At 53.5% G+C, this 27,899-nt stretch overlaps 1 protein-coding gene across 1 annotated transcript; it reads right to left on the bottom strand.

Moving 5' to 3' along the window:
• Nucleotides 1–479: 479 nt before the first annotated feature.
• On the bottom strand, nucleotides 480–27,877 carry RRP12 (ribosomal RNA processing 12 homolog). Its single transcript, XM_036438734.2, has 34 exons — nucleotides 27,646–27,877; nucleotides 26,881–27,110; nucleotides 24,529–24,612; nucleotides 23,058–23,134; nucleotides 22,415–22,520; nucleotides 22,100–22,216; nucleotides 20,851–20,989; nucleotides 20,633–20,760; nucleotides 19,341–19,439; nucleotides 18,668–18,759; nucleotides 16,898–17,009; nucleotides 16,571–16,668; nucleotides 15,547–15,661; nucleotides 13,780–13,922; nucleotides 13,423–13,544; nucleotides 12,101–12,165; nucleotides 11,847–12,009; nucleotides 11,259–11,413; nucleotides 10,942–11,009; nucleotides 10,390–10,483; nucleotides 9,308–9,466; nucleotides 9,112–9,192; nucleotides 8,792–8,897; nucleotides 8,564–8,671; nucleotides 7,975–8,132; nucleotides 6,530–6,621; nucleotides 6,168–6,332; nucleotides 5,901–6,073; nucleotides 5,540–5,674; nucleotides 4,427–4,476; nucleotides 2,422–2,494; nucleotides 1,608–1,675; nucleotides 1,274–1,356; nucleotides 480–937 (listed from the first exon to the last, which is right to left on the bottom strand). The coding sequence occupies exons 1-34, from the start codon at nucleotides 27,782–27,784 to the stop codon at nucleotides 835–837; spliced, it is 3,900 nt and encodes a 1,299-aa protein (XP_036294627.1). The 5' UTR covers nucleotides 27,785–27,877; the 3' UTR covers nucleotides 480–834.
• Nucleotides 27,878–27,899: the final 22 nt, after the last annotated feature.

Raw genomic sequence — 27,899 nt, forward strand, 5'->3', positions numbered from 1 at the left:
ATGTTTGGGGGTGGGGAACAGCCCTGGGGTCTTTGCTTCCTGATGCCTGCTGGGGACCCACACACACGGGGAACACGGCTGATGGACAAGTGGCCTGAGTGAGGGGGGTCTGCATCTTCCCTGCTCCAGACCAACAAAGCGGGGCGGCAGGATTCACACTGCTGTGCACCACAACCCGACCCACTTGTCTGGGAACAGAGAAGGCGAGGATCAGACAGGCGGTAACCAGGCTGTGCCGGGCAGACGGAAGCCTTGGGAACACTACTGTATCGAGAGCAAAGAGGCTGGGAAGAACCTGAGCTCAGAGGCAGCCATGCTGGAGCTCCCTTTCCATCTGAGACTGTGGTGCTCAACCACAGGCGGGTGTCCCTGAGCCCTGGACTGGATGGCAGCATCGAGAGGAAGGGGTCAAGACCTGCTGCCAATGACCATACGCTGCTCTCATCCCCGAAGGAGGCAGGTGATGACACAATGTTTCCAGGGACAATGCATGGTGACGCACGTTTATTCTATGTCGGTCACAGCAAACCTCACACACCTAGACGACAGCCAGGCTGAGAATGCCACGTGGCATGAGCAGCTTCAGCAAATGAAGACCACCCACTCTGCTGCACAGGCCGCTCCGGGCAGGACGCACCGAGGCCTCGCTGGCCTGTGCACAGGCCCCGAGGCACGTCCCCATCTCCAGGTCCTAGGACATCTCTGACAGGCGATTCCCGTCTGGAATTCCCCAAATCCTGCGAGCCTCTGAGAACCACACCCTGATTCCAACAGTTCATTCCGAGTCCTGGCTCTGCCAGACTGGGCCGCAGAGCCGCCCTGGGGGCCGGGGGTTCAGGGCCGACGCTCCTTTCTGCGGAGCTTGTGTCCCAGCTGGGATCCCCGCTGGGCAGCTTTCACCAGGCCTTTGAACTGTCCCTGCAGCTTCACCTTCTTCCTGCAGGACAAGGAACAGGGGGTCACATCTCACTGAGAACAGGGGGCCTCCTTCCTGTAATCTCAAATGATTGCTCCCACACCAGCAGGAATAGAGGAATGGCGGGAGTGCTGCCCGGAAGTGGGCAGCCCATGATCCGGGCAGGCCATGAGCTACCCATCGTGTTTAAAGGGGCAGTTCAAGTTAACAATACATGTAGGTACCAACTACATGAAAAAGTAAAAATAAAACACTGGAAGAGACTTGGGCAATTGAATAAGAGCTTAATGAGAAGAAGGCCTTCTAGCCCCCGCCCCTGCTCCAGCTCCAGCACCAGCACCAGCACCAGCATCGTACCTGCGGTTGAGCTTGGTTCTGTTCAGGGGGATGTAGGCGTAGGGGTCGAGCCGACCTTTCTTCTTCACGTCACCCTTTGCTTTCTGCTCACCCAGAGAAACAGTCAGCCAGGAGTGCGGGGTTCCCGTTCTTCCCCCTCCCCACTGCGTCCCCCCTGCCCTTCACCCTGTGCCTTAGGTGGCACCAAAGACTCTTCCTGGCTCCGGAAACCAAGGTCTGGACTTTAAATGCTAACGAGACCTGTTTGGCCCTCCTCCTGGCTCCAGGTGCCTCTCCAGGACGGCACAGCTGCCCGCCCTTTCCCAGACGCTCCGCCCCCACCAACAGCTCTTACCTTGGCCTTGTATTCGGCCCCGGGTGTCGCCTTCTTGCCCACAGGGCGATGGATGCCAGAGCCTCCAGCTAGAGGGGGACAGAGGTCAAAAGTCAGACTAAGCCAGGGCAGCCTCCTCCGAGAGACAATGAACACCCCTTCGGAGCGCTGTCGGGGAGATGGGTCACGGCCAGGAACCTGGCTCTGTCCCCTAACAACCAAGGACAAATACCTTTCTCGAGAAGGCCTGTCTTTTGCCTCACATGAACTTCCACTGACTTTATAAAACCATGGGTCTCCTCAGACTGACTTGAACCCACAGAGAACAAATATTCTCCACTAACATAAAATACCAGCCCCCCCTCCCCACCCGCACCCCCACTTCCCCCCTAATCTGCTCCATCTGTTCTAGGAGAAAGAACTCGGGCTTTGAAGTCAGACATTCCTGGGTTCATCTCCCAGCTGGAACCTCAGGCGAGTCTCTTAACTTTCTGGAGCCTCTTAACCTCATCTGTGAAATGAGGCACTACAGGCCTTCTCACACACCAACACTGGGAGACAGCATGGCCGCTCTCAGTCCACCGTACAGACGTGAAAGCTGTGCTTCAAGGAACCATATACTGCCAAGGTCAGGGTCATTTCCAGCCTGCACTTCAACACAGCTGTGGATGGAATCCTGCAATGCTAACTTGGGAGGATTGCCAAAGTATCAGCCAATCTTTGCTAGTGGCAACTGAGTGCGACCAGGCCGTACAACTTCGTGGCTCTGCCCATGAAAAACCTGCTGAATACCAGTGACAGAGAACAGAGTTTCAGGAAAGAGTGGAAGCCTCACCTTGGTACTGAGGAGGCATCTCTAGCTCCTCATCGTCAGCCTCTTTCTGACGCTTGAGCTTCTGGTGTTTTTTCTACAAAGGGGTAAGCAAAGCTCATGAACAAGGGGATATGTGGCCATCCTCGCTAGCAGTAACAGTAAAAGCAATCATAACCTGCATTAGCAGGAAAGGCCTCTGCCAAGCACTTGATCCCCTACTTATAGGTGAAGGCACTAAGGCTCAGAGAGGGCAAGTAACCATTTAAGATCACACAGCTAGGCAGGACAGAAGCAAGGCTCCAGCTCAGATCCTCACTGCTGAGCCTGAGCTTGTCTTGGCTTCTCCACTGCTCTGCCTCTCCACTGAAGTCCCCACACAGGGCCCCTTCTGGGGACTCAGACCTCAGCTTAGCCCCAGTCTTCCCAGCAGGTAAATGAGGTCCTCAGCCCCTTTGGAGAGAACAGCTTCACCAGTCCTTTGCCTGAACTTCACTCCCCTCTCCCCAGGAGTCACTCACTCACTGATCCCCTACTAAGTGCCAGGCCCTGGGGACGCAGGACACAGAACAAACTTCTTGTGGTCCAGGGAGTCTCAGGCAGGTGGGAAGCTTCTGCTCATACCATTATCACTGTCCCTCAACAATGCTACCATCCCAGGAGCTGTGAGCATGGAGCACAGGACAGCTCAGCTCACCCAATTATATCCGACAGGAAGTGACTCAGCACTTACTTAGGTGCTCCAAGGGGAGGGGGGCCTGACAACAGCCCAGCCCAGCCCAGCCCAGCCCAGCCCAGCCCAGCCCAGCAGGAGACCTGGGCTTAGAAAATGACAACGAGGCCAGGCAGAGGAATGTTGTGCAGGAGACCTCAGACCAGGGGGCTAACAGCCACGCTGTGGTCTAGGCCACAATGCCCGGGAAGCCTCTTCAAACTACAGATTCCTGGGGCTCAAGCTCCCCAGGGGATCCCCAGGCAGGGGGGCTTCAGGCCCCTCCTCTGAGGAGCACTCACTGGCTTGAAGGCCAGGCAGAGTGGAAGGTGTGCCAGGTAAAGGGAACAGGCGGCAGCACACGCAGGGTGTGTCTGGGCGACGTGGGCACAGCAGAGTGGCCTTCCAGTGGGAAACAGAAACTGGCTGGAAACGGGACTCTGGCAGCATCAGAGCGTGACAGCTCAGCTTGTTCTCGGTTCAGCTGGCACCTGGCCACAGCTATGTCCGCTGGCAGCTGCAGTTGTCACTTGTCCCCTAGCAGTTTAATGAGGTCATAACTGCAGGCAGAGTGGGGTTTAGCAACTGCCACTCAATAAAGCCCCTGCGATCTTGATGGCAGGTGATGATTGCCATGAGCTAACTGTGGAGTGCGGCCACCCAGGTCCTTCTCGTGGCCTTGAGACGGCCCAGTGCTGCGGCACGGAACCACGGGGCCCTCCCCAGAGGGTGTGGTCAGTTCCTGCTCTCCCGGAGGAAGAGGAGGCCGTGGAAGGGCTGCAAAGCCACGTGTGTAGCAATCAGGGAGGCTTTGGGCAGACGATTTCCAAGAAAAATGCATTAATAGCAAGAACAGTCACCGCTTATTTAGCATCACTTAAGTGCCATGCACTTTACATACAAGCCAGGATTTAGGTTCAGGCAGTGGCCCTGTGCAGGATATTTATCTTCTGTGAGCCCCTTGGAAATGGAGGTGATAAAGAGTGATTGTGGGGCTCTCAGTTATCCCTCAATGGTGGGTGCCCCCAATCCATGCGGGAGCTGCCCCTTGAAGCATGCAGGTCAGCGGTTGCTCTTGCAGCCTACACAGCACCCCCCTCAGGGAGACGGGGGTCTCTCTTTCTTCCTCCAGCTGAACAACCCAGCCAACAATGAAGGAAGCCCCTCCCAAGCTCCACAGAATGATCAGCTATGACACTGTTGTGGAAGGCGCACACCACACCCAGGGACAGCCTGATGGGGCTCTACTGAGCAGCCAGGAAGCACAGGTGAGATTAGATCTGAGGGCTCGGCCCACCGTCAGCAGGAATTACTCACACTCCTGACGCCCAAGTCTCCCATCAGGTCAGCCATCTCTTCATCCTCCCCTGGAGCCGAAAGGAAGAGAAGCCTGTGAGCACACAGGAGGCCCCGCTTTCCCAGAGGGGGCTCCCCCCTCAACACACACACCTATTTCATCCTGCCTCCTCTTGGCTCATCAAGCCGAGGGAACTGCCAGCTACCTCCCAGAAACCCCGTGTCCTGTGGGAGCCGAGAGCCCTGAACACCGACCCTCTCTCCTTCCCGTCCTACGTCCCAGGGACAACAGCCCTTTCAGGAAGTGGTGACCCCACTTCTGAGGTAAATAGTTTTCTCTGCAACTCTAAGGTAAACCCAGGTTTTCCAGGGAGCCAGGCACCCCTGCAGCCCTCTGACGCAGTTGGTATCATGCCCATTTTGACACAGAGAGGGTAAATGAAGAGTCATACCGCTGGTAAGTTAGGGGTAGGGGCAGCGGGAGAACATGTTGTTAAAGGATGCTGTGAGTCGCGTGCCAGGGATCATGGAAGTGTGAACCAAAAAAGAAAGAGGAAGACAGGTCTATTTTAGAAGATCTAAGCTTCTGTGATCTAATGGATGATATGTGCACAGAGGGATAGGAAAGACGCAACAGTACTCGGAGATGTTACACCTGAGGGGCTCCTGGACAGCAGGAGATAATGGGTTCAGACACTTGAGAATGTCTGAGTGTGGCTCTTTCCACCTCCCAGTGAGATTCTGGGCTTCAGCCAAGTTGATACTTTTGAAGGAAAAAAAAAAGGGGGGAGGAAGAAGAAAGAAACAGAGCAGAGCAGAGCAGACGAGAGACCAAGAGAGTGTATTGCACATGGTAAGAGGAAGTACTGTGTTTTGAAAGTTTTGTTTGGCTTATAGAACTGTATAAATGGCTGCATTACAACACAAGAAGATTTCTTAATTTGGTCAAAAAAGTTTGAGAAACTCAATGAGTCTGAGAAAGTTGCCTTAGATACAAGCTGTTACCTTTGCTCCTACGACAAATGGTCTGAATGAACAAATGAATGAATGAATGAATGAATGAATGAACAACCACAGACAGCCCTGGCCCAGGCCAGAAGCAGCTGCATTCCCAGACTGGGCAGGCGGACCCACCTTTAGAGCCTTCCTCTTCCTCCATCTTGGTGGTGGCAGCATCCTCCTCTTCCTCCCGGATGATCAGCCGGCCATCGGCGCTCACTTTGAAGCCATGGTCCTTCTTCTTGCCCCGGCCAGTCCCAGGCTGTGTGGCTGTCATGGCAGAGTCCGGCAGTGAGGAGGTGGCAGACCAGTCCTAACCCTCTCACACCCTCATCATAACCAGTAAGACCAGGTCTCTGCCCCAGATGGGTGCCCACAGCACAACAGTGTGCATGTGTCACGGTGAGAGGTTCCCACCGGCGTCCGTGCAAATCACCCCGACCCCGAACAGGTAAGCCTGCTTTCTGAGCTCAGGGGCCAGCTGATTCTCGCTTACCTAGGACTCGCTGGGCCACCTTGGGGTCGAGGAAGTTGAGGGGCTCATCCCCGCCGCCCTCCTTCAGCCACGCCTGGCTCCTCTGCCGGCGCAGCCTCCGCTGCTCCTTGCCCCGGCTCCTCTCCTCCTCCTCACTGTCCTCGTCCTCGGAGTCGGCCAGAATCTCCTCAATGCTAAAGCCAAGAGAAGGCAGGGCCAGCTGGCACTGCCTGGGCAGGCCCGGGTTGGGGGGGGACCAGGCTGCCAGGACACCACCATGTTTCTCACCTATCACCCTTGCCCTGGGCAGGCTCCTCCTCCTCCTCCTCTTCCTCTTCCTCCTCAGCAGCCTGGGTCAGAGCACGGTGCCTCTTGGCCCGTGCCTCAGCTTTCCGGATGTTGACGAGGACTTTGTGGTACTCCTCGGGCAGCAGCCCCTTCACCAGCTCAAACCTGAGGGGGCAGCGAAGGGCAGGTGAGGTGAGTGGCCAGAGTGTGCCACCCAGAAGTAGCAGGTGTGCAGCCAGAGCCCTTTCAATGACAGGGAAGAGACTGATCCCCCCCACCCCCCAGCCCGGCCCTTTTTCTGCAAGGCCCCTGGTGGGAGGAAAACCCAACTCCTCCCGCAATCCCCCATTCGGTGCACAGACCCAAACTTGCGGATGAACTTGGTGAACAGGTTGCGAAGCTTCATGCGGAAGTGCCGCCGCATGTCATCTGACAGTTTCCCGATGGCCTCCATCTGCGGGGCAGGGCACCAGGGTCTCAGGGGGAGGGCGCCTCCCACCCTGCCTGCCCCCACACAGCTGTCCGGACGAGGGAATGGGAGAACCAGGGCTGGCTAAGAGGTGAGGGCAGGACTGGCCGGTTCCTGGCTCAGCCCTTGCTCCAAAGAGGCTCCAGGCTGGGCAGACCCCACCTTCCCCCTAAACCCGCCTTCATATCTCGACCACCTGCCAAGATCATACAGCTTTAAAGTCTTCTGAACAATGTTCAACATCTTACATACATCATCGCATCGAATCCTTAGGACAACCCAGTGAAGCAGATATTACCATCACCCCCAATTTACAGACGAGAAAACAGGGGCACAGGGAGTTAGAGGCTGTTAAGTGGCCACAGAGGAAGGAGTTAGCCCAGATCTAATTCCATGGCTTGTACTTTGCCCCCAGACACCACCAGGTTTCTCTTGGTTCTCTATGTCCTTCTATCGCCCTGAGCTCATCTCTGGCTGGACTGCTCTCAAGCCTTCATGTGCCTGGCTTGGGAAACGTGTGGGTGGCAAATAGTATCTATAGTGTCTCTCAGTGGGCTGGGGGACAGAGCCTCGTCGATTGTTTGAAGGGCTCTTATCAATTCTAATAACTGCAGAACAGAGGCCTGCTGTGGCTCTTCTTCCATCTCTGGTCTTTGATTAGGCTGCAGGCTTTGGAAGGTGGGGGCAGGCTATGCTGACTCTCATCTGCCCCTTCTCGCCTTGACCCAAGGTTAGATATGAAGACAGCAAGAGAGATCCCCCTGGAGATCTGATGCAACTCAATCAGCTGGAGAGGGAAACAGAGGCAGTGGGTACAGCACCAGAGGACCTGACAGTCCCAGCTTGCTACATGCCTTATGAGCAGCCAGAGGTCAGAGGGCCCAATACCAGAAGGCTCTTTAGGTCTTTCTACAGCCCCGCAGGGTGTCCACAGGAGCCTCAAACCCAAAGACCAAAATGCAAGAGGCAGAAAAAAGGATGAGGGCCCTGCTGGGGGAGCCCAGAGTCTCAGTCCTGAGCTCTGGGTTCTGTTCCCAGGGCTGCTCTCACTATCAGTGTGATCTGGAGCAATCTCTGAACTCAGTTTCCCTGTCTGTAAAATGAGCCCTGGCTTCTGTGGAGGGGCCAGGGTGGTGGGTGTGACGAGCAGCAGCCTGGTGCTGCGCCCCTCCCTCCACCAGGCTGCCATTCCCCTCTGATCCCTTGCAGGGCTCCTGCATGACCTTCTGCTGCACAAGACTGCATGTAGCTAAAAGAACGCTTGAAACTTGCTGGCCTTGAGGCTCACTGGTCCCATGATGGCAACCTGGAGGCCACAGGGGGGAAGGGGGCCCTTACCACCAGCTGCACGTGCTTGGCCAGGTGTGCCACGTTCATGACAACCACTGCCACCTTGATGAAGCCCAGCGCCGACTTGACCACGTCACGGGTGCGGGAGGCCAGGAGCAGACACACGTTCTCCAGCAGCTGCTCCACCGTGCTGGTCCCCATCAGGCCTGGGGGGGGGGGCCAGAGGGCCACTGTCAGAGACACCCAGAACCAGCCCAGACCCTGCCAGGTCACAAGAGTGAGAGCTAACACTGACGGACCGCCGTGTGCCTGGCTCGACTCTGGTCACCTTCCAGGGAGTGTCTCCTGTGGTCCTTCAGCCGCCCTAGGAGGAGGGGCAGCTTTTCTCCTCCCTTTCAGAGGGGAGAGTCAGGCTCCAGGGGGACTGTAGAACCAGGACTGAAGCCGGGACCACCTGCTCCCACCCACTCAGAGCATGGGTCGAGAGGCAGCAGAGGAGATGGGATGCTGCCGGGCTTGGCTCCAGCTTTTCTACCACCCATCCTTGACCTTTCCCTACCTGGTGGCCACCCTGTCTGACCTCCTGGGTATTTTCCTACACCGAGGGCTTCCCGGGCCTTCAAGAAAGAGCATGTACCTTTAAACTCGAAAAGGAGGTGGGTCAGGGCCAGGATGCTGCAGCTGACCATGGTGACCGCGCCCACGAGGCCGGGGTAGATCAGGACGAGGTAGCGCTGCAGGGCCTCTGGGAGGGCGGAAGGCAGGACAAGTTGCACCAGGCAGAGCCCGGCCCACATGCTGCATCTCGGGCCCGCCGGGTCTGGCAGCAGAGCGTCCACCCGGCCCCGAGTCACCCAGGCCTCACCTTCCTGGCTCGGGCCAAACCGGAGGAAAGCGTGGCCCATCTCCACCAGCAAGGCGAACGCGTTCTTCCGAGCGCCCACCGACACCTCCTTGGTACACAGGATCACCTGCCAGGCAGCCCGTGAGCACGCACTCCGAGCTGGCCACCCTGAGCTTGGTGGCCCGAAGCAGAGCGAGCAGGTTGAGGCACCCACACTCCCAGTCAGTGAGTCACGCCCACCCCCGCTCCCAACACGACCCTCCCCTGATCCTGACGGGCCTTTAGGAGCCACACTCCAAGGAACCCCCAAAACATACATACACCTTCTCCTGCACCCTCACCTCCGGGACAAGGGCAGTAATGAACTCCTCGTGCTCGGCTGTGAGCTTCTTCACGATATGTATGAGGCACTTCAAACGGGGCTGCAGGGCCGAGGGACGATGGTCAGGCCCACTCAGTGCCACCCAGCCCCTGATGTGGCCCTCTCCCGGTGTCCCGACCTCCCTCGGGCAGAGCGGGGCAGCCCCGAATCCTCACCCTCTTGGCAGGAGAGGAAGTGGTCCGCAGCGAGTCCAGCAGGGTCTTCTTCAGGTCATTCAGGTGGCTCTGCACGAAGCGGGCCCCGGGGCCCTGGGGGCTGGCACACACCTCCTCCAACACACGGTACGCCTTCTTCTGCACTCCATGGGCCTTGCTCTGGGAGAACACAGATGGATGAAGACGGGGACTGGAAGTTCATCATCCATCTGATGACATTCTCAGAGTAGTCACCGTTAACTGAGGCCAGCACTGGAGGGGATCCAGAGAAGCTGGCCCTGCCCTCTGGAGCTCATGAGGTCTGACAAGAGGGCCGGCAGAGTATGGACGGCAGGAGGCTAACTCTGCGCCAGGCGGAGATGCTGCGGGAAAGGAGCCAACCCAGCCTTCCAATCCATTCCACTGACGCCCCTCTAAGTGATGTCCACGCCAGCGGCATGAACCTGCGGTGCCAGGAACGCACCAGGACTGCCATGGTCTTTCTACTGTCTCTCCTTTGCCTGACCCCTTACCATTTCAAGGGCATGCTCTGTCGCTCCCCCAGCACACCCCTCCTGCCCTGGACTTCACGGTCTGCCTGAATGTTCTGGCTAACTGCTTATTAAACTGTCGCAGTGGTGATGACTCTCAGGTCACGGCAGGCCTGAACACAGAAAGTCAGGCAGAGGACCTAGCATGTGCAAAGGCACAGAGGGGACCTTGTATCTGCAATGCTTCAAACAGTTTAAGGAGGCCAAGTGGTGGTGGGATGAGGATGGACAAGGGGAAACGAGTGATTAGAACGAAGATCAGGCTGGGCTGAGATGGCCCAGTGAGTGATCCAGGCAAAGGAGTATGGCCGTGTTTCTACCAGACCTCACCTCGGCAGGTGACCTCACCTCGGCAGGTGAGGTCTGAGCAGGACTGTGCATTTTAGCCACTTTGGCATCTATGTGACATGGACCAGAGAACAAAGGACAGTCACACCACAAGAACTTAGATGATCTTGGGCAGCAGCAAGGGATAAAGAAGACAGCCCCTCCCCTTTTCCAAGAAGCCCACTCCTCCCCACGTGTGGCTATGGGCCCCAGCCCCAGGCTCACCTCCAGGTAGGGCCGGATGGTGGAGTACAGCTTGCTGATGGCAGCTTCGTCAGCGTGGGGCGCCAAGGCCACAACCAGGTCCAGGACAGACAATCTGCTCAGGGCAGGAGATGGAGGGGCTTAGCGAGGGCTGGAGAAGGGCACAGACTAACACTGTCATTACGTCCACAGGGTGAGGGGCAGGTGGGAGAAGTCAGGATGAAGACCAAGGGCCTTGAAGGAGCCCATGGACAGTAATCATGACTTGCACCTAATGGAGGATTCATCAGGTACCAGGCATTCCCGCAGGTGCTTTACCAGCGTCAACCCCTTCAATTCTCATAGCAACCCTGCTGCAGGTACCATTCGCATCTCCGTTGTGCAGATCAGGGCAAAGAACAGTGAACCCAGACAGTGAGTTTCCAGCGCTCCCCTCCTTCCCTAGCAAGCAATACTGCCGCTCCAGAAAGGAGTCACTCAAGCCTTGCAGTGGAGCCGGGACATTCAGTATCTCAAACCTTTCCTAAGTTATCCCAGAGAACCACATCCTCCAGCTCAAAGCGGGGATTTTACCTGGTGAAGTCAGAGCTGGCAGGGTCCAGCACCTTCTCACTGGCTTTTTCCAGGAAACCATTCACCAACTGGCAGCCCCAGGGATGCGAAGGAGGAAGTTGTTTAATAGAGAAACACAAAGCAGCAGCAGGTCACAGAACTGTACCTCCTTGCCCTCCCGTTTAGAAGCCTCAAGCCCACGCTGGCCCAGCCATCATCGCTGGAATCCTGAGGGCACAGGCCCAAGAGAGCCCTGCTGGGTAGGGCCTGAGGCTTTCCAATGCTCCTGACCCAACACTCCCCTCCTAGGAGCATTCTCCCCCTGCCCATCAGCTCACCTGGGGATCAGTAATAGTAAGGTACGTTTTGATCGTTTCCAGTACGGCCCGGCGAGGAGCTGGTGTGTCCCCGGCGGCAACAGGCTGCCCATACAAGTTGAAGAGGATTGGCAGAAAGTTCTTGGCAAAACGGCTCACTTCGGCACGGTCAGCCTCTGGCAGGAGGACCAAAGTTTGCATAAAAGGGGCTGGAGATGATCTGGCAGGCAGTAGCCAGAGGCATCCTTTCAGAGGACCCGTGACAGGACCGTGGGTGTGGGGCTTCTGTGAGACAGAAGAGGCTGAGACCAGAGCCAAGAGAACCAGGTGCCACCATGGCCTATGCTTCTCCATGGCTCCTGTCCTGGGATCCCGTAGAACCCTTCAGCACTGACTGGATAACTCCCCAGATGTCGGTACATTGGGGGTAAAGAGAGAAAAGGGGCGGTTTTTTGCATCCTTGGGTCCCCAGCCAAAGCCCCAGGTCCTTGCAAGGGATGAACCATGGCTCAGGCACTGAGCCACAGCAAGCCAGGAGATGGGGGTCAGGGGACTTGTGCCCTCACAACCATCCTCCCACAAGCCCCCGACCCCAGAGCCTACACGAACCTGCCTCACAGCCCTTGGTGATGAGAGTGCGCAGGGCCTGGCACACCGTGACCCTCAGGTCTGGGCGCTCGCTGATGGCTGTGCCCAGCGTCCGCGCCAGCCCTTTAAAGGAGGCGGCTACATCCGTGGGCCTCGTGCAGAACCCGGGCAGGAGGGTCCAGATCTGGGGAGGGTGGGGATGGTAAATGAGAATGACATTCAGGAACCCACGCCCCCGCACTACCCAATCCACATCCCCCCACCTGACCCTTTACCTGCCACTGCAGCGTGTCATAGATCTTGGACTCCACCATGCGGTCCACCTGGGCCAGGTCCGTTGCTGGAGTGTAACCAAGGACACAGTGTGACCCTGGGCACCCTCCTACCCACCAGGCCCCCTTTTCACCAAAACCAAAAGCCCAGTGATGAGGTCAATGTTGGTGATTCCTTCCTCCCCACAGATGGAAACTGTTCCTTCTAAATACCTAAGACTTCGCCCTCACCAGTTGGCTCAGTGGACAGAACATCGCCTGCGGACTGAAGGGTCCGGGTTTGATTCCGGTCAAGGGCACTTGCTTGGGTTGCAGGCTTCATCCCCAGTAAGGAGTGTGCAGGAGGCAGCCAATCAGTAATTCTCTCTCATCATTGATGTTTCTATCTCTCCCTCTCCCTTCCTCTCTAAAATCAATAAAAATATATCAAAAAACAAATTAAAAATAAATTCCTAAGAGCTATATAAGACAGAAAGTAATGTCTCCCCATTGTCTTACCCTATCTCTTCTGACTTTCTTACATTTCTTTTTTTTTTTATAATTTGAATTTATTGGAATGACATTGGTCAACATGAACACATAGGTTTCAGGTGTGGGTTTCCATGTTATAAGCTCTGTATTTTGCACCACATGCCCACCACTCAAAGTCAAATCATATATTGGTCTTATGTTTCTTTAAACAGACATACACCTTAAAAACATAAGATGTACTATACACATATTGTTCTAAAACCTCGTTTTACTTGACAATTTCTGTGTGACAGGCTGTGTAATGGGCACTTACACGATTACTTCACTTTATCTTCATGTCACAATTATCATTCTTATTTACAGATTAGAGATGAGCAGCAGATCCAAAGGAATTGAACACACTTGCCCAAAGTCAACCAACTGCAGTGGCTGAGCTGAGATATGACTCTGATCTGTTCAACTCACCATCTACAGCCCGTGTCTCTTTCTTTGTAATGACCACATCGTGTCCCACAGTGATGTTACACATCATGGTGTTACCATACCTAACTTCACTGGAGCCCACTGATGGACATGTAGGTTGTGTTAGGGTTTTTGCTAGAACATCTCTGCATATGCATAAGCCGCTGTGTGCTTGTGTAATTAATTACTCCATTAGTGGGGGGGCAAGCTCCTACAATGGGGGCAGGCCAGGCTATGCCTTCGAGCAGAGAGGAGGGACAGCACACTGAATTAGGCACTCAAGCACTGGCGGGTCACCTGTTTGGCAAAGGGAGGCCTAGGGCTGGGGAGCTGGGCCAGAAGCCCTTCCCGACCCCTCTGGCTGAGCTCCCGGAATGTGGTGAGCCCCATACCTTTGCTCTTCAGGGTGGTAGCCAGGGGCAAGAAGTAGGTGGTGAAGAAACCAAGTCGCGTTTCCCGGACATGGTCCCGGATGACGGGAAGCAGCCAGCTCCGTGGGAAATCCAGGGTCTCCCTGAGAGGAGGCAGGAGAGGCCCAGTGAGGAAGGGGTGACAGCCTGGAGGGCAGCACACCCATCAGCACGCTCCCTGCTGAGCTGGGGAGCATGGCGAGCCCGCCCTGGCCTCTCTCGCTGACCCTCACATGGCACACGGAGACTTCGCCCAAAGCAGTGGACACCCTCCAGGGGGAGAGCAAGCCACCTGACCCTTTTAGGGCTCGTACAGAAGCCAACCAGGGTCGCACTTACTCAGAGCCGTCAATTTCCAGAGGCACAGCCTGTAAAACCACCTCAGGCCCCATGCTGGCCACCGCAGCCCCCACTGCCTGGTCCAGAGCTGCCGTGTGGGGGAAGTGAGGGGAGAGGCGCAGGTCACACAGGGACTGGAGACACTGGAACAGAGAGGAAAGAGCATACATCAGGATGTACTCACAGAGCAAGCACCATGGCTGAACCAAAGTCTCTAAGATGATGAGGTCAGGAGCGTGAGCCCAGGTTAAGCTCTGGGTCAAAAGTCACAAGCCAGGAACCAAATGTAACCCACTGATGCTGTCTGACCCCTCCCCAATGCTCCAGGATTTTAAAACATTCTGTATTTTTAAAAATATATATATTTTATTGATTTTCCACAGAGAGGAAGGGAGAGGGATAGAGAACCAGAAACATCGATGAGAGAGAAACATCAACCAGCGGCCTCTTGCACACCCCCTACTAGGGATGTGCCCACAACCAATGTACATGCCCTTAACTGGAATCAAACCTGGGACCCTTCAGGTTTCGGCAAAATTCTGTATTCTTTAATAGCAAGTAAAAATCAGATTTTACAAATGTAGATTTCCAGTGTATTTTGAAAAAGGACAAGGTCTAGCAAAGGCGGGCCTGTGTGCAACAGCTAGCAAATGAACAGCCACTGAGGAGTGGCTGCCCCTCGAGGAGCTGCACCCTCAGGTGCACCCAGCCCAGACCCCTAGGGCACACATGTCGAACTCGCAGCCAGCATGTTAAATAAACGAGGCATGTGGCCCGCCAGCCGCGAGTTTGACATGCATGCCCTAGGTCATCCTTCATGACCTCCCGGAAGCCAGGTGTGCCCACCTCATCTATTAGAGCTCAGCCAGCCAAGGAGCCTGCCATCCCAGGTGAAGGAAGCTGCCGTCAGTGAGTAAGGCGCCATGAGACCGGGAGCTGCTCCACCTGCCGACAGGGTGCCTGCGGCCTGTCCTCAGGTCCCACCCTCTCCCAAAGCTGACCCCTGACCCTTAGATGGTTTATTCTGGGCTGCGTGTAGTTCCCTTCCTAAGATCTAAGGCTGCTTAAAACACTATACTCATTCATTACAGAAAATTCAAAGGATTAAAAATTAAAAGGTAATGGGTGTGGGAAGAGAATGACACTGGTTCCCTATTCGAAACTATCAACTCCACAAAACTCTGGGGAGGGAGGGTATGTATGAGGGGGGGCAATGTTAAAATATGTTCAGAGATAATAATTTAATTTAAAAAAAATCACAAATTGCTGAAACAGGTTTGGCTCAGCAGTAGAGCATCAGTCTGCGGACTGAAAGGTCCCAGGTTCAATTCCGGTCAGGGGCATGTATATTGGCAGCGGTCGATGATTCTCTCTCATTGATGTTTCTAGCTCTCTCTCTCTCTCCCTTCCTCTCTGTAAAAAATCAATAAAATATATTTTAAAAAATAAATTAAAAAAATCACAAATTATGTAAACATAAAAAAAAAAAAAAGAAGAAGAAGAAGAAAAAAAAGCACACACACAAAAAAAACTATCAACTCCAGCCAACACTAGTGAGCAGCTGTGTGTGGGCCGGGGTCCCGCCCCTCTTCCTTCCTCCCATGATGGCCCAGTCAGCTTCCCGGGGGCACAGTACTGGGCACCTGCTATGGGCACTGTGGTGGTGGGTGCAGTTAGAAGTGCAGAGGAAACAGAGACACAGGCCCCTTCTCGTCCAAAAGCCCAAGTACCGCTTCCTGCCCCAGCCCCAGCAGCCCCTCATCTCACCTTCTTCATCACAGGGTGGGCCTGCCTCCCACAGGCCTCGAAGAAGACACACAGCAGCTGCAACACGGAGCTCCAGGCCGCATGGAATTTGTACGTGAGGCCCTCCTCCACTGCCCTGCCAAGGGAGCAGCAGTCAGGGCCACGCTCACCCCCCTATGCCCCCCCCATTCCCCCCAGCCCTGGCCAGGAAGTCAACAGCTACACCATGAGCTACAGACCACCAGCTGGCCGCTAGGGCAGGGCCTCTGGAAAGGCCAAAGGGGAGACCTAGCATTTATGAAGTGCCCACACTGCTCCCTGTGCTGAGTTTAATTTATGTAACCTTTGAGCAGGTTACCAAAAACCTGTGGGGCAGGTTATTTGTTCAATCTTCAGACGGTGAAACTGAGGCTCCGAGAGACGAAATAACCTGTCAGGGTCACTGTGCCGGGGGCCAAACCGGGCCTCCAAAGCCCATGCTTTCCTGGTCTGACCCAATGTGCGTGGCAGGGTGAGAACTGGTGGTCTGGCCCAGCCCCTCCTGCACGTGCACACCTTGCTTGGCTCCATCTCCCAAAATCTAGCCCCTGGAGGTTTTGGGCAAGAATGGCCAACAGGGGTCAGTGCGGGGAAAAGAATGGGCTAGGGGTGGGGCAACTCTACTCTTGCTTTCTATTCTATTCTAGTGGGTGACCTCAGCTTGTCCATCTGTAAAATGGGGTCAGTAGGACCACTAGTAGTTTCTATTTATTGAGCACCTAACTGGGTGCCAGGTACTGTTCTGACCACTTTGCACATATCACCTCATCTGATCCTCACCTGTGTTAGCCCCTTTAACGGATGGTGACCATGTCCCAGGTGACTGGCCTGAGACTCCACACCCATGAGCACACACCCTGGTGCATGGAGCATGGCCAGGGCTCCAATCCACAGCAGCTGCTCCGGCACTGTGCACAGGGCCGGTCAGTGACAGCAGAGACCTCTCATTACAAAGAACTTCCTAAAGGCACCGTATTCCTTCTTACCTCAGATACTATGCTCTCACCTGAACATCTTGGCCACACACTGGGCGGGGCCTGAGGCTGAGGAGGTCACAGAGCCGATGTCAGCCATGTGAGGAGCCACACATTCCTTCAGGATCTCCTGCGAAAAGTGGCCGCAGCTGTCTAAGCACAAGGCAGCCCCCCGCCGTGCCACTGAGCCCTCCGACGGGCCTGCTTCTTGAAGCTTTTAGGAAGCCATCCCTCCCCGAGAACCTCCTCCCCGGGACGCAGCTGGAGTCTGAGGCAAGCTCTGGGAGAGACAGGCGGCTGGCAGACCCCACTGTGCTCTCTGCTCCCCCGACTAAAGCTGGGGCTCAGGGGCGTGGTACCTGGAGGCTCTGGGTGGCAGCTGTGACCACCTGTGAGTGGGGAGAGAGGAGGCAGGCCGTGGCAGTTCCAAAAAAGCGAGGGAGGTGACTCAGCCCAAGGTTCCGCTGCAGCCTGTCAAGACAAAACACTTGTGTGGGGCGGGGCTGGCCCTGAGCTTGGGGGCCCAGATGGCTCAGGTCCACTGACAGTCACTCACGTGGGGGCTCTACAGGCCCTTCCTGTGGGCAATTTTAGAAAGTACTGTCATTCAGGGAACAGCTACAGGTGGTGAAAACCATTCAAACAGGTGCTCGCGGTAGAAAGTGTCTTCCTCACCAAACCTTTCTCCCACCTGACCCTCAGATGCACTTCCCAGGGGAAAATCAAGGTTAAGCTGCTCCAGTTACTCTTCTGGCAGTTTTTACATGGATATAATAACAATCAGTAAATTTATGTTAACATTTATCACATGCCAAGTACTGACATTACCTGCATTCATTCATTTAAAGCCTACAAAAGCCCCCACAAACAAAACACAGAACATGTCACCTTACAAAACTGAGATTAAGTGTCATTACATTAACATTTCATAGATGAGGAAACCGAGGCTCAGAAAAGTCAAGCAACTTGCCCAAGGCCACCCAGCTAGTGGAGGGAGGGTCAGGACTCACGCCCTGGTAAACTGGCTCCAGAGTGTGCAAATAATCACAGCATCCATGCTGCTCTGCACCTTGCTTTTTCTCAATGGATCTTAAAGGTCTTTCCACATCAGCACACACACACACCTACTTCAATTATCCCTGACGGCTGCCTAGTATTTCACTGTTTATACGTAACCAGTCCCCTCCTGGGGCACGGTTAGGCTGTCTCTAGGGTTTGGTTTTTTTTGCCATTAAACACAGTGCTACCACAAACATCCCAACACAACGTGGAAGTTCTGTGGGATAAATCCCGAGAAGCAAAGCACAAAGCTATTTTGCCATTTTCCAGCACCTCCAGGTGAAAGGTGAAGGGTCTGGTACAGGAAGGACATGGACCTGGCTGTGGCCCTGAATAGCCTCAGACCAGCTGGCTCGAGTGCTTCAGTTTCTGGTTTATGAAATGGGCTAAGACCTTCTTTGTAGGGTGGTTGTGATCAATGCCGTGAAACATAGTGCTGGGGGGGAGGGGGCAGGCCAACGGGAACCCTTCAGTGGAGGGGAGGACAGACACACAGGTGGAGCCTCAGGGGTCTTAGAGACCCTCCTAACAGGCAAAATGCAAGTCACCAATTGACACACCGATTCTTCTCAGCCTTACTTGGGAAAAGTGGAATTGTCAAGAGACTACTGCTATTAAATGGTCAAGTTCAACTGTGAGTGTTATGTCAGAGACACAAAGCAGAAACTGGGCTCACAGGACTATCCCGGAAGTGGGGACATTAACTCAGGTCGGGAGTGGGAGAGAGCTACAAAGTAGATGATATCCTCCGAGTGGGAAACCAACTGCACAGGAAGACAGCCAGGGCGGCAAGATCAGATGGCACTTGGGCCCCACCCAAGGGCAGTACCCTCGCCCATCCTTGCGACTAGTTGGTCAATGCTTAGGCATCAGCCCCAGCTAACACAGGCTGTGCCACCCAGCCCCATGCCTCGTAAAATAGGAGGTGGCTGCTACACACTCAACATGGAACTGCTGCCATCCCCTGGAAGCTGAGCCCCCTCCAGCTTCCAGCTCATGTCCTTTGCATCCGCACTGCAGGGTAGGCAGCCTGGCTGGAGGCCCTGGGCCACGTCTCCACCTCACCTTACCTGACCAGGTTGATGTGAGCTTTTTCCATGACCTTAAGCCAGGCCAGCAGCGGCTGTAAGTCATTCTCACTGGGAACGTAGTCATACAAGGCCTGGAGGTGAGACAGGAAATAAGCAGGTATGTGAGTAAATGCATTCAGCAGCAGCCCAATGACGAAGACCCCTTCCATCCCGAGGCCGCAGCATGTCCCACTGACAGGCCTACACATGCGGCCCCAAAAACGCAGCATCCCCTTGGCCTCCCAGCTCCATGAACCCTTCCAGTTCTGCTTCTATAGAAGTTTCTAGGAGCAGCGGAGTATAACTTGGGTCACACAAGCCACTGTGAACCTGACAAAAGCCACAGAGCCGTTCTCTGGAAAAATGCACATGAGCACACATTTTGCACACATTTTTGAACTTTCCCCAAATCTATCCACTAGATCCCTGACGTTGAGAATCCCTGCTCAAAATCCCATGCTGAAATCTTTAAATTAACTACCACCAACTCAAGAGTCAGCTCCTCCAGCTCCTGTGGGTATGGATGTGGCTTTGGTGGAGTCTCCTGGCTGCCTGTCTACCACTCTTCTGCAGTGGGGCAGCCCGGCCAGCCCACTCAACCCCACCCTGCAGACCAGTAACAGGACCACCCCACCCCAGCACAGCCACGCCCCTCCCCATCGCCAGGTCTCACCGTGATGATCTGGGCATTGAGCTCTGCAGGCAGGGTACCTGGGCCAGGCTTGGCATGGAAGAGGCTGTGAAAGGCCTGCATGGCACAGGCTGTCACCAGCTGGAGAGGACAAATAAGCTTAGTGAGCAACCTGCAAGCCCTGGGCTCCTCAACCTCCCACTCTAGTGAGTGAGCTAGGGGAAGGCTCAGCCCCCTGACCCTCAAACATACACCCCGCACCTGGACACTCAGAGCACTGTCACTTTAGTAAACCTTGGCAGCCGGTAAAAAATTTTAAATGATTTAAAGACAATCTAGAAACATGAACAAAGTATTTCTGTTGTTGTTGTTAATCCTCATTTGAGGATATTTTTCCATTGATTTTTAGAGAGTGGAAGAGGAGAGACAGAGAGAAGCATTGACACGAGAGACACAGCAATTGGTTGTCCCCCAATCACACCCCAATCGGGGTCGGGGATCAAGCCTGCAACCCCCTGCAACGGAGGTATGTACCCTTGACCAGAATCGAACCCAAGACGCTTCAGGCCAACACTCTGAACCAAACTGACTAGGGCATGAACAAAGAATTTTTTAACATTTAGGGCTAAAAGATAAAAGAGCAGGTTATGAATGGTTTGGATACCATAATTACAACTGTATTTCATGCTTTCATGTTAACTTATCCAATGAGAAAATATCTGAAAGGATACACAGTAAGTTCTTGGCACTATTTATCTTAGGAAGTGAGAGTTGAAGGGAAAACAAAGACTTGTATTTTTTACTTTATAAACTCCTGAAAGGTTTTTCTCTTTTAAACAGTGATCAAAATATGTGTATGAGTAAACACTACAAGGGAACACAAAGATGACTAGAACTGTGCTAGAATGGCAGAAATGTAGGGGATCATTTTTATGTATTTTTAACATCTTCACACAGATGTCAGTAACTTGGGCGGGGGGGGGGGGGAAGAGAAATAACTGTGATTCTAGTAGAGCTCAAGGCAGGGAGAGGACTGACGCTTTACCAGCCCCACCATAGTTCCAGTTCACTCTGCTCTGATCTCTCAGACCAGCTCCCAACGGGACCAGGACCCAGCTGCCGGCCCAGCCTGCCTGACAGTGGGGATGAGATGGAGTCCTTGGTTGTAGCTCAGAGCAGGGCCAGGGCAAGGAGACACTCAGGCCCTGCCTTTGGCCTCACCAGGGAGTTCCCTGACAGCCAGCACCATGGGCCTGGGGTCTGCGGCTAGATCCCCACCACCCTCAGACCACCCTCAGTATGGCCCTGCCCGCTGACTCTCAGCCTGAGCTCACCACATGGCTCAAGGTCATGACCCTGAGGAGAGTCTCACTGCAGCTCTTCACCAGGCCCTCGGGGAAGCAGGGCAGCAGGTCCTTCAGCAGGGTCAGCATGTGCAGCGTGGTGGTGGCCTCCTTGGAGCCTGGCAGAGCAAGGGGAGCTGAGACTCCAGCCCACTCACTGCAGCGGGCCCTGTCCTCCCCACAGGCCCCACCCTCAGCGTGGCTCCTACCTCCAGACTTCTCTATCTCCTGGATGCAGAACTTGGCGGTGGATATGGCAGCAGGGTGGTGGGCAGGAGCCTTCTCACCAAACATGAATTCACTGCCCTTGATGACCGAGCACACTCCATGCTGGGCAGCCTTCCGGATCTGAGGAGCAATGGAAGGGGTGAGGGCAGGGCCAGCATTCAACCAGCAGCTGGGGTGGTCGGCCAAATCGCTCACCAGAAAGTAGTGACCACACACCATCCACATGGTCAATGCTATACCTTGGCCTTCAAGTACAGACACCCGAACTATGGAGTGAGACAAACCCTGCTCTAGTACCTGCTTTCCTCCTAACTCACCACACAGCCCTAAGCAAGCCAAGCAACTTAATCTCTGAGCTGCCATGTCCTCATCTTTACAGCAGGGAGCCATTCACTCACTCAGTCATCAGCAACATCGAGCATCCACCAAGCCAGCACTGTTCTCACACTGTTCCCAGTGCTGGCAGTGTGGCAGCGAACAGAGCAAACAACTCAGGTTCCACTCGGGAGGCAGAAACAACCAACCATACGTCAGAAGGTAAAAGTACTTTGCAGACAATAAAGCCGGGCTATTACTCTTTATCCGACAGTCAGAAAGTGTCACTCCAGCAAAGTGACATTGTAGCAGAGACCTGAGGAGATGGAGGGAAAGTTCACATGGATACCCACAGAAAGAGGCGTGAACCACCCGGGCTACAGCGCTCAGCCAGTGACTGATGACTATGACTGGTATCACTTGCTCATGCTCCCTGCCCTGAATTTCAGGAGGAAATGATGGCCAACCAGCACTTACTGACACCTGCCTCCGCAGGAACTGCCCCTGGCTTGTGAGGATCACCGGAGCCTCCGCCACCCTCACAGCAAGGATATTATTAGCCCTCTTTCACAGCTGGGAAACCGAGGCTCTGAGATTAAGGTCGAAGCGCAAGCTGTGAGTCCAGCATCCAATTCAGGGCGGTGTGACTCCAAAGCCCCCCTCAACCCTCTGGCCACTGTCACTAACCTGTCACTACCCAGTGAGGCGGCAGAAACCCAGAAGGGCCTGACAGTGAACATCCCTCCTGTAGGAGCTGCCCCTTGCTTTCTGGGAGCTGGGCAGATGGGACCCCAGAGGCAAGAACCCAGGTCTCTGGTCACGCTCCCTATCCCACTCAGACAAGCCAGCCCCGCCCCGCCCCCCCCCCCCGGAGCAGCTGATCCATTCCATATTCTGGGGGCCCCGCAGTCTCACCTTGGGCTTGGTGTGCACGGTGAAGCTCAGCAGCCCGTGGTACACCTGCAGGGTCACGGGGTAGCCCCAGGCCTGAAGGTCGTGCTTCCGCAGGAGGGTGGCCAGGCACGAGAGGACCTTGAAGAGGAGAGTCAGGGTCTCAGCTCCACTCTCTTCAGCCAGGCAGGGGAAAAGCCCAGCTTCTCACTGACTCCACACAATCCCAAAGGGACCCATCTGAGGGTCCAGAGTGCCCACACCCCTCTCAGGGAGCACCCATGCTTTGGCTGCTGCTCTGCAAGACAGCAGAGGAGAAGCCGAGAACCAACTACTCACCCATCGGAGGGCGGAGGTGGATCCACTGCTGGCCTGGGCTGACAGGATGCTCATGAAGGCTTTAGAGGTATCCGAAAACTTCTTAATGAGCACAGGACTGGGCACGCTACAGGAGAGAACAGAGCAAGTCAGAGTCCCGGAGGGGCCTCCGAAAGCAGCTGGTACAGCCCTGCCCTGGTCTGAAGGAGGAAGCTGGACAGAGTGAGGCAGCACTGGCCTGTCACTCAGCAAGTGAACAACAGTTAAGACAAGAGCTCACCCCTCCTGACACCCCGTAGTGAGATCTCCATGGCACCTGAGCTGCCTGCCTCCCTCGCCTTCTTCACTACCCATTCTCTATACCACCTACTAGATGGGATATATAAACGCATGCCATTCCTCTCTCCACCTTCCCCCTGGTGCCAACATTCCACCCCATCACTCCTGCCCCACTGACTGCACCAGGGTTGCCCCCTTGCCAGGCTCCAGCACTCCGGCTCTGCCTACAGGCTCCTGAGCTGCCCCCTGAGCCTGATGCAGAATGCCACCAATACTCCAGTATCCTTGTGTTCTGTTTAACAGTGCCTTGATCCTGCCCCTCCCGTCCACACTCCCTTCTCCTCTCCACAAAGAGCCTTGGGTCCAGACAGAACCCAGAACTCACCGCTTCAGGACAAGGTTCAGCAGGTAAGCAACGGCGGCCAGAGACTCGGGGGACTCCACCGCTTCCATCGTCGTCATCTGAGGACCAGATCACAGTGGGGTGCCATGTGGTGCATGCTGGGCAAGCTGGGTGCTGGGGGGCACCATGTGCCCAGCAGAACAGTTATGACCAAGAAGGCTGTCAAAGGTTCAAATCCCTGAGATGCTACTGTTTGTCCTGGGCTGGCAACTTAACCTTTCTGTGACTCAGTTTCCTCACTGATAAAATAGGGATAACAGTACTTATAAGTTGTTGAATGAAGATGTGTAAGACGATTAGAATACTGCCTGGCACAAGATAAAAACCTTATATTGCTATGTAATTTACTCCGTTTTTCTAGAGCAGAGATTAGCAAGCTTTCTCTGTAAAGGGCCAGATAACAAATGTTTTAGGCTTTGCAATCTATCTACGGTCTCTACTGCATATTCATCTTTGCGTGTTTTAACAATCCTTTGGAAACATAAAAACCACGCTTAGCTCTCAGGCTGTAAAGAAAGAGGCCATGGGTCAGATTATGCCTTTGGGCAGTAGTTTGCCAACCCCACTCTAGAGTAGTGGCTCTAAAAATGACTGAGGATTCCCCTAAGGTTCTGTTTATTTAGGTTATACTTACTGATATTTGCCACAATAAAATTAAAACTGAGAAAATTTCAAACCACAAGAATATGAAAGCACAACTCAATTAATTACCGTATTTTTCGGACCATAAGACGCACTTTTTCCCCCCCAGAAGTGGGGGGAAAAAGTCCCTGCGTCTTATGGTCCAAATATAGCCTACACATATACTTTAAAAAAAAGTTTTTTTACTTGCCCGGCTCTGTGTGGTCTCTGTGTGCTTGCCCGGCTCTAAAATGGTTCTAAATGCTGCTGTTTACTTTACAGGGTTGATTACATGTGTTTATGACTGTGATGTTGGGTTTTAATGCACATAAAATATTTTAGGACACTATTTGTTTCATAATCTTTTTTTCTTCATTTCCCTTCTCTAAAACTGGTGCCTCTTATGGTCCGGAGCGTCTTATGGTCCGAAAAATACGGTAGCTGTCACCAGATATCATGTAACTTCTGGAAAACTCCACGGTACACTCATAAGTGAGAGATAAATGACGTCCTAGTATTATTATGGAAATAATTCTGACCTAGTCAACTCCCCAAAAGGGTCTTGGGGACCCCCAGACCACACTCTGAAAAGCATTTTTCTAGAGGCTCCCCTGAGCCTTACTTAGCTTCATAGATCAAGGGGATAAAACCTGGAGTAGTGGGTTTTTGTCTTACACAAAAATGCAGCAAATACCACTAGACTTGCCCAGCCACTGGAGAATGACTGAAGTACTTTCACCTGTTCAAGGCGGTGCTTCGCTCCCCATATGCCAGGGCACGTCTTCCCTCTAGAGCCGCTCTGAATATCCACCCCCAAGCCACACCCACTCACCAGGGCTGCAAAGTACTCAGTCTCCGTCTCCTTCCCTCCCTGGGAGCGAATCACCTCTGTGACAGCAGCCAGAACAGCACAGATCTGCACACGAAGGAGAAGGCACCTGTGACATCTGTTACACATCTAACCCCCCTCTTGCTCCTTCACAGATTAATCTTTTGGTAGCCCAGAGGTTGAGCAGCATTCAGAGACAAAGGTACACACACCACAGAGCTAGCACACAGGAAGCTTAGAACATATTTGCCAGAATTCAACAATGATATCTATTATAGAAATACCTGTACAAATGTGTGAGCAGTTTACGGACAAATGTGTTTACCACAGCTACAAATTTGGAACAACCAAGCAGCCACCAATGGGTATTTAATATTATACTATGTAAAGCATCTCATTGTTTTTATTTATTTATTTATAAATATATTTTACTGATTTTTTACAGAGAGGAAGGGAGAGGGATAGAGTTAGAAACATTGATCGAGAGAAACATTGATCAGCTGCCTCCTGCACATCCTCACTAGGGATGTGCCCGCAACCAAGGTATATGCCCTTGACCGAATCGAACCCGGGACTTTTCAGTTCGCAAGACGATGCACTATCCACTGAGCCAAACTGGTTTCGGCCATCTCATTATTTTTATATTGGTTATATATCAAAATGATGTTTTGGATATACGGGGTAAAATCAAATATATTATTAAGATTAATTTCCTTGCGGGGTGGCTCAGTCAGTTGGAGCACTGTCCCCAACACCAAGTTTCAGGTTTGATCCCTGAGTACATGAAGCAATTGAATGATGTTTCTTTTTCTCTCCCTCTTCTTCCCTCCCTCCCTTCTTCTCTTCAATGAGAACATACCCCCAAGTGAGGATTTTTAAAAAGATTAATTTCACCTGCTTTTTACATTCTTTAACGTGGCTACTAGAAGATTAAAATTATATTTGTAATTTGTATTACATTTCTGTTGGACAGGGAGGTCTAGAGAGATATACAATGATCCATCAATAGTAGCTACCAGGAAGAAGTTGGTAGAACAACTTTCACATTTCATTCTACTCACATCACTTTGGTACCATTTATAATTTTGACATTTTTCTTTCTTTCTTTTTTTAAAAAATATATTGTATTGATTTTTTACAGAGAGGAAGGGAGAGGAACAGAGAGCCAGAAACATCGATGCCCTTCACGGGAACCGAATCGGGGACGTTTCAGTCTGCAGGTCGAAACTCTCCCCACTGAGCCAAACCAGTTTGGCTTTCTTTTTTTAATCCTCACCCAAGGATATTTTTTCCATTGAAGTTTTTAGAGAGGAAGGGAGGGAGGAAGGGAGGGACACTGATGTGAGAGAGACACATCAATTGCCTGTCCGGGGCCAGGGATCAAACCTGCAACCAGAGGTATGTTCCCTTGACTGGGAATTGAACCTGCAACTCTTTTGTCTGAAGGCTGACGCTTTAACCACTGAGTAATCGACCAGGGCTCTTTTTTTTTTTTTAATTATAAGAGAAAGTTTATTTAGAAAGTTAAAAAGGTAGTAGAAGTGAGCCAGATGGGCTGCTTAAGCTCAGGAAACAAGTTACAGAAGCAAAGGAAGGCGGACCCTTGGAGCTCAGGAGATGGAAAGGCAAAGGTAATGTTCTGGGGAAACCAAAGGGGACTGGAAAGGCTCGGCATGTTCCGAGACGGAGAGCATGCTGCCATTGTTCATTTAAACAATGAAAAGGAGCCGAGACTGGTTTAGCTCAGTGGATAGAGTGTCGGTCTGGGGACAGAAAGGTCCCAGGTTCGATTTCGGTCGGGGGCATGTACATTGGTTGCAGGCACATCCCCAGCAGGGGGTGTGCAGGAGGCAGCTGGTTGATGTTTCTCTCTCATCAACGTTTCTAGCTCTCTATCCCTCTTCCTTCCTCTCTGTGGAAAATCAATAAAATATATATTTTTAAAAAAAGCTATAAAAAAAAACAATGAAAGGGAATAAAATATACATGATTTTAAAATATAAACTAAGGTGTTACATATGTAACATTTCCAACCTGTTACTTGGCATGAAATATTCAACAAATGTTTTTCTCAAAATATTCTTTGTAAAAAATCTTGTTTAGGTACAGCTGAGGAGAAGAATGGGAAATGTTTCTCCCATGAAGGACTTTACACTTGAGCAGGGGAGAAGCCGTTAGAAAAAGCAGAAAGTGGAACCTGCCCCAGGAGAAGCAATAAGTAGGGAATACCAAGGGAAGGAGAGGTGACGCATCGTGCAGAAATCCCAGCTGCTGTCACCAGACACCAAAAACATAAAAAGTGCATAAGTCTGGTCCCTCTTCCCCAACCCGTGCCCTCCCGATCCTCCCCGCTACCTCCTTGTGGGCGGCCGAGTTGGACTCCCAGAAGCGCTGCACTTTGCTGAAGGTGACGTTCGTGCAGTCAGACAGGCCGCTCAGGAAGGTGGCTGAGGACTTCTCCGAGAGAGCCGGCACCTCCTCGCCTTCCATAGCCGCCTCCCGGGCTTCGCCCTTGTCCAGGCGCAGGGACCCCGACTGCAGCTCATTATGCAACTTCAACGCATCAACCGTCAGGTCGCTCTTTCCTGAAAACCCGAGGCACAGAGTAAGACTCCCCCAACGTCTACCCTTCTGTCCAGGAGAAAAAAAGCATCACCTGTAAGAAACGAACCGGTGGGGTCCAGGCCCCCAACCCGAGAGGCTGAATTCTGAACGCGGTCCTTCTCATCAGCCCGCTGTACGCCCAGAACTTAGAAAAGCCACAAAGGGCACCCTCCTGGTAAAGGTTTCTGCTTCCCTGTCCTGATGGCATAAACGCCGGTGGGAACCGGCTGGGGGCTGCACTCAGGAGCATGGAAAATAAATGGAGGTGAAGACGCTTTGAAAAGAGCCACCAGATTACTTATAGCCACGAGTGCCAACTCTGACAGCCTGAGACAAGTCACTCCCTGCTGTGGGCTCAGTTTAAATAGGGGGGTGGGCCTTTTCAGCAGGCTCCAGACCCGACGATCTAAGACGAAAGGCCCAATGCCTGGGCCAGAGAGGCCAGACCCATCCGGACCCAGGCCCAGGCCCGTGCAGAACCCCGCCGCCGGCGCGCCCCGGACCGGACTCCGCTACCTGAGGGCCGGCTGAAGAAGCGGCTGCGGGCGGCCTGGCGGTGGCGGCAGATGGCGGGGTTGCTGTCGCTGCTGTGGCCTTTCTTCCAGCGTTTCAACTTGGCGGAGGCTCCGGAGGGCAGCTTCCCGGAGCGACCCATGTCGACTAAGTTTGAAGGACCAGCTGCCGGGGACGCAGCTACACGCGGAGAACCCACGTGGGTTCTCAGCCCGCTCCGCTTCCTCTTCCTCTGGCGCCACTTCCGGATTTGCGGC

The sequence above is a fragment of the Pipistrellus kuhlii genome, unplaced genomic scaffold (genome assembly GCF_014108245.1).
Source record: "Pipistrellus kuhlii isolate mPipKuh1 unplaced genomic scaffold, mPipKuh1.p scaffold_m20_p_15, whole genome shotgun sequence".
In the NCBI taxonomy this organism is placed as follows: Eukaryota; Metazoa; Chordata; class Mammalia; order Chiroptera; family Vespertilionidae; genus Pipistrellus; species Pipistrellus kuhlii.

Bases quoted from the DNA above. Each gene is read 5' to 3' on its own strand.
- RRP12 (XM_036438734.2), bottom strand. From the start codon at position 27,784: ATGGGTCGCTCCGGGAAGCTGCCCTCCGGAGCCTCCGCCAAGTTGAAA. The intron at 18,760-19,340 runs GTGAGACCTGGC...TCTCACCTCCAG, and splicing joins TCAATGCCCAGATCATCACG to GCCTTGTATGACTACGTTCC. The intron at 10,484-10,941 runs GTAAAATCCCCG...TGCCCTGAGCAG, and splicing joins GCCAGCTCTGACTTCACCAG to ATTGTCTGTCCTGGACCTGG.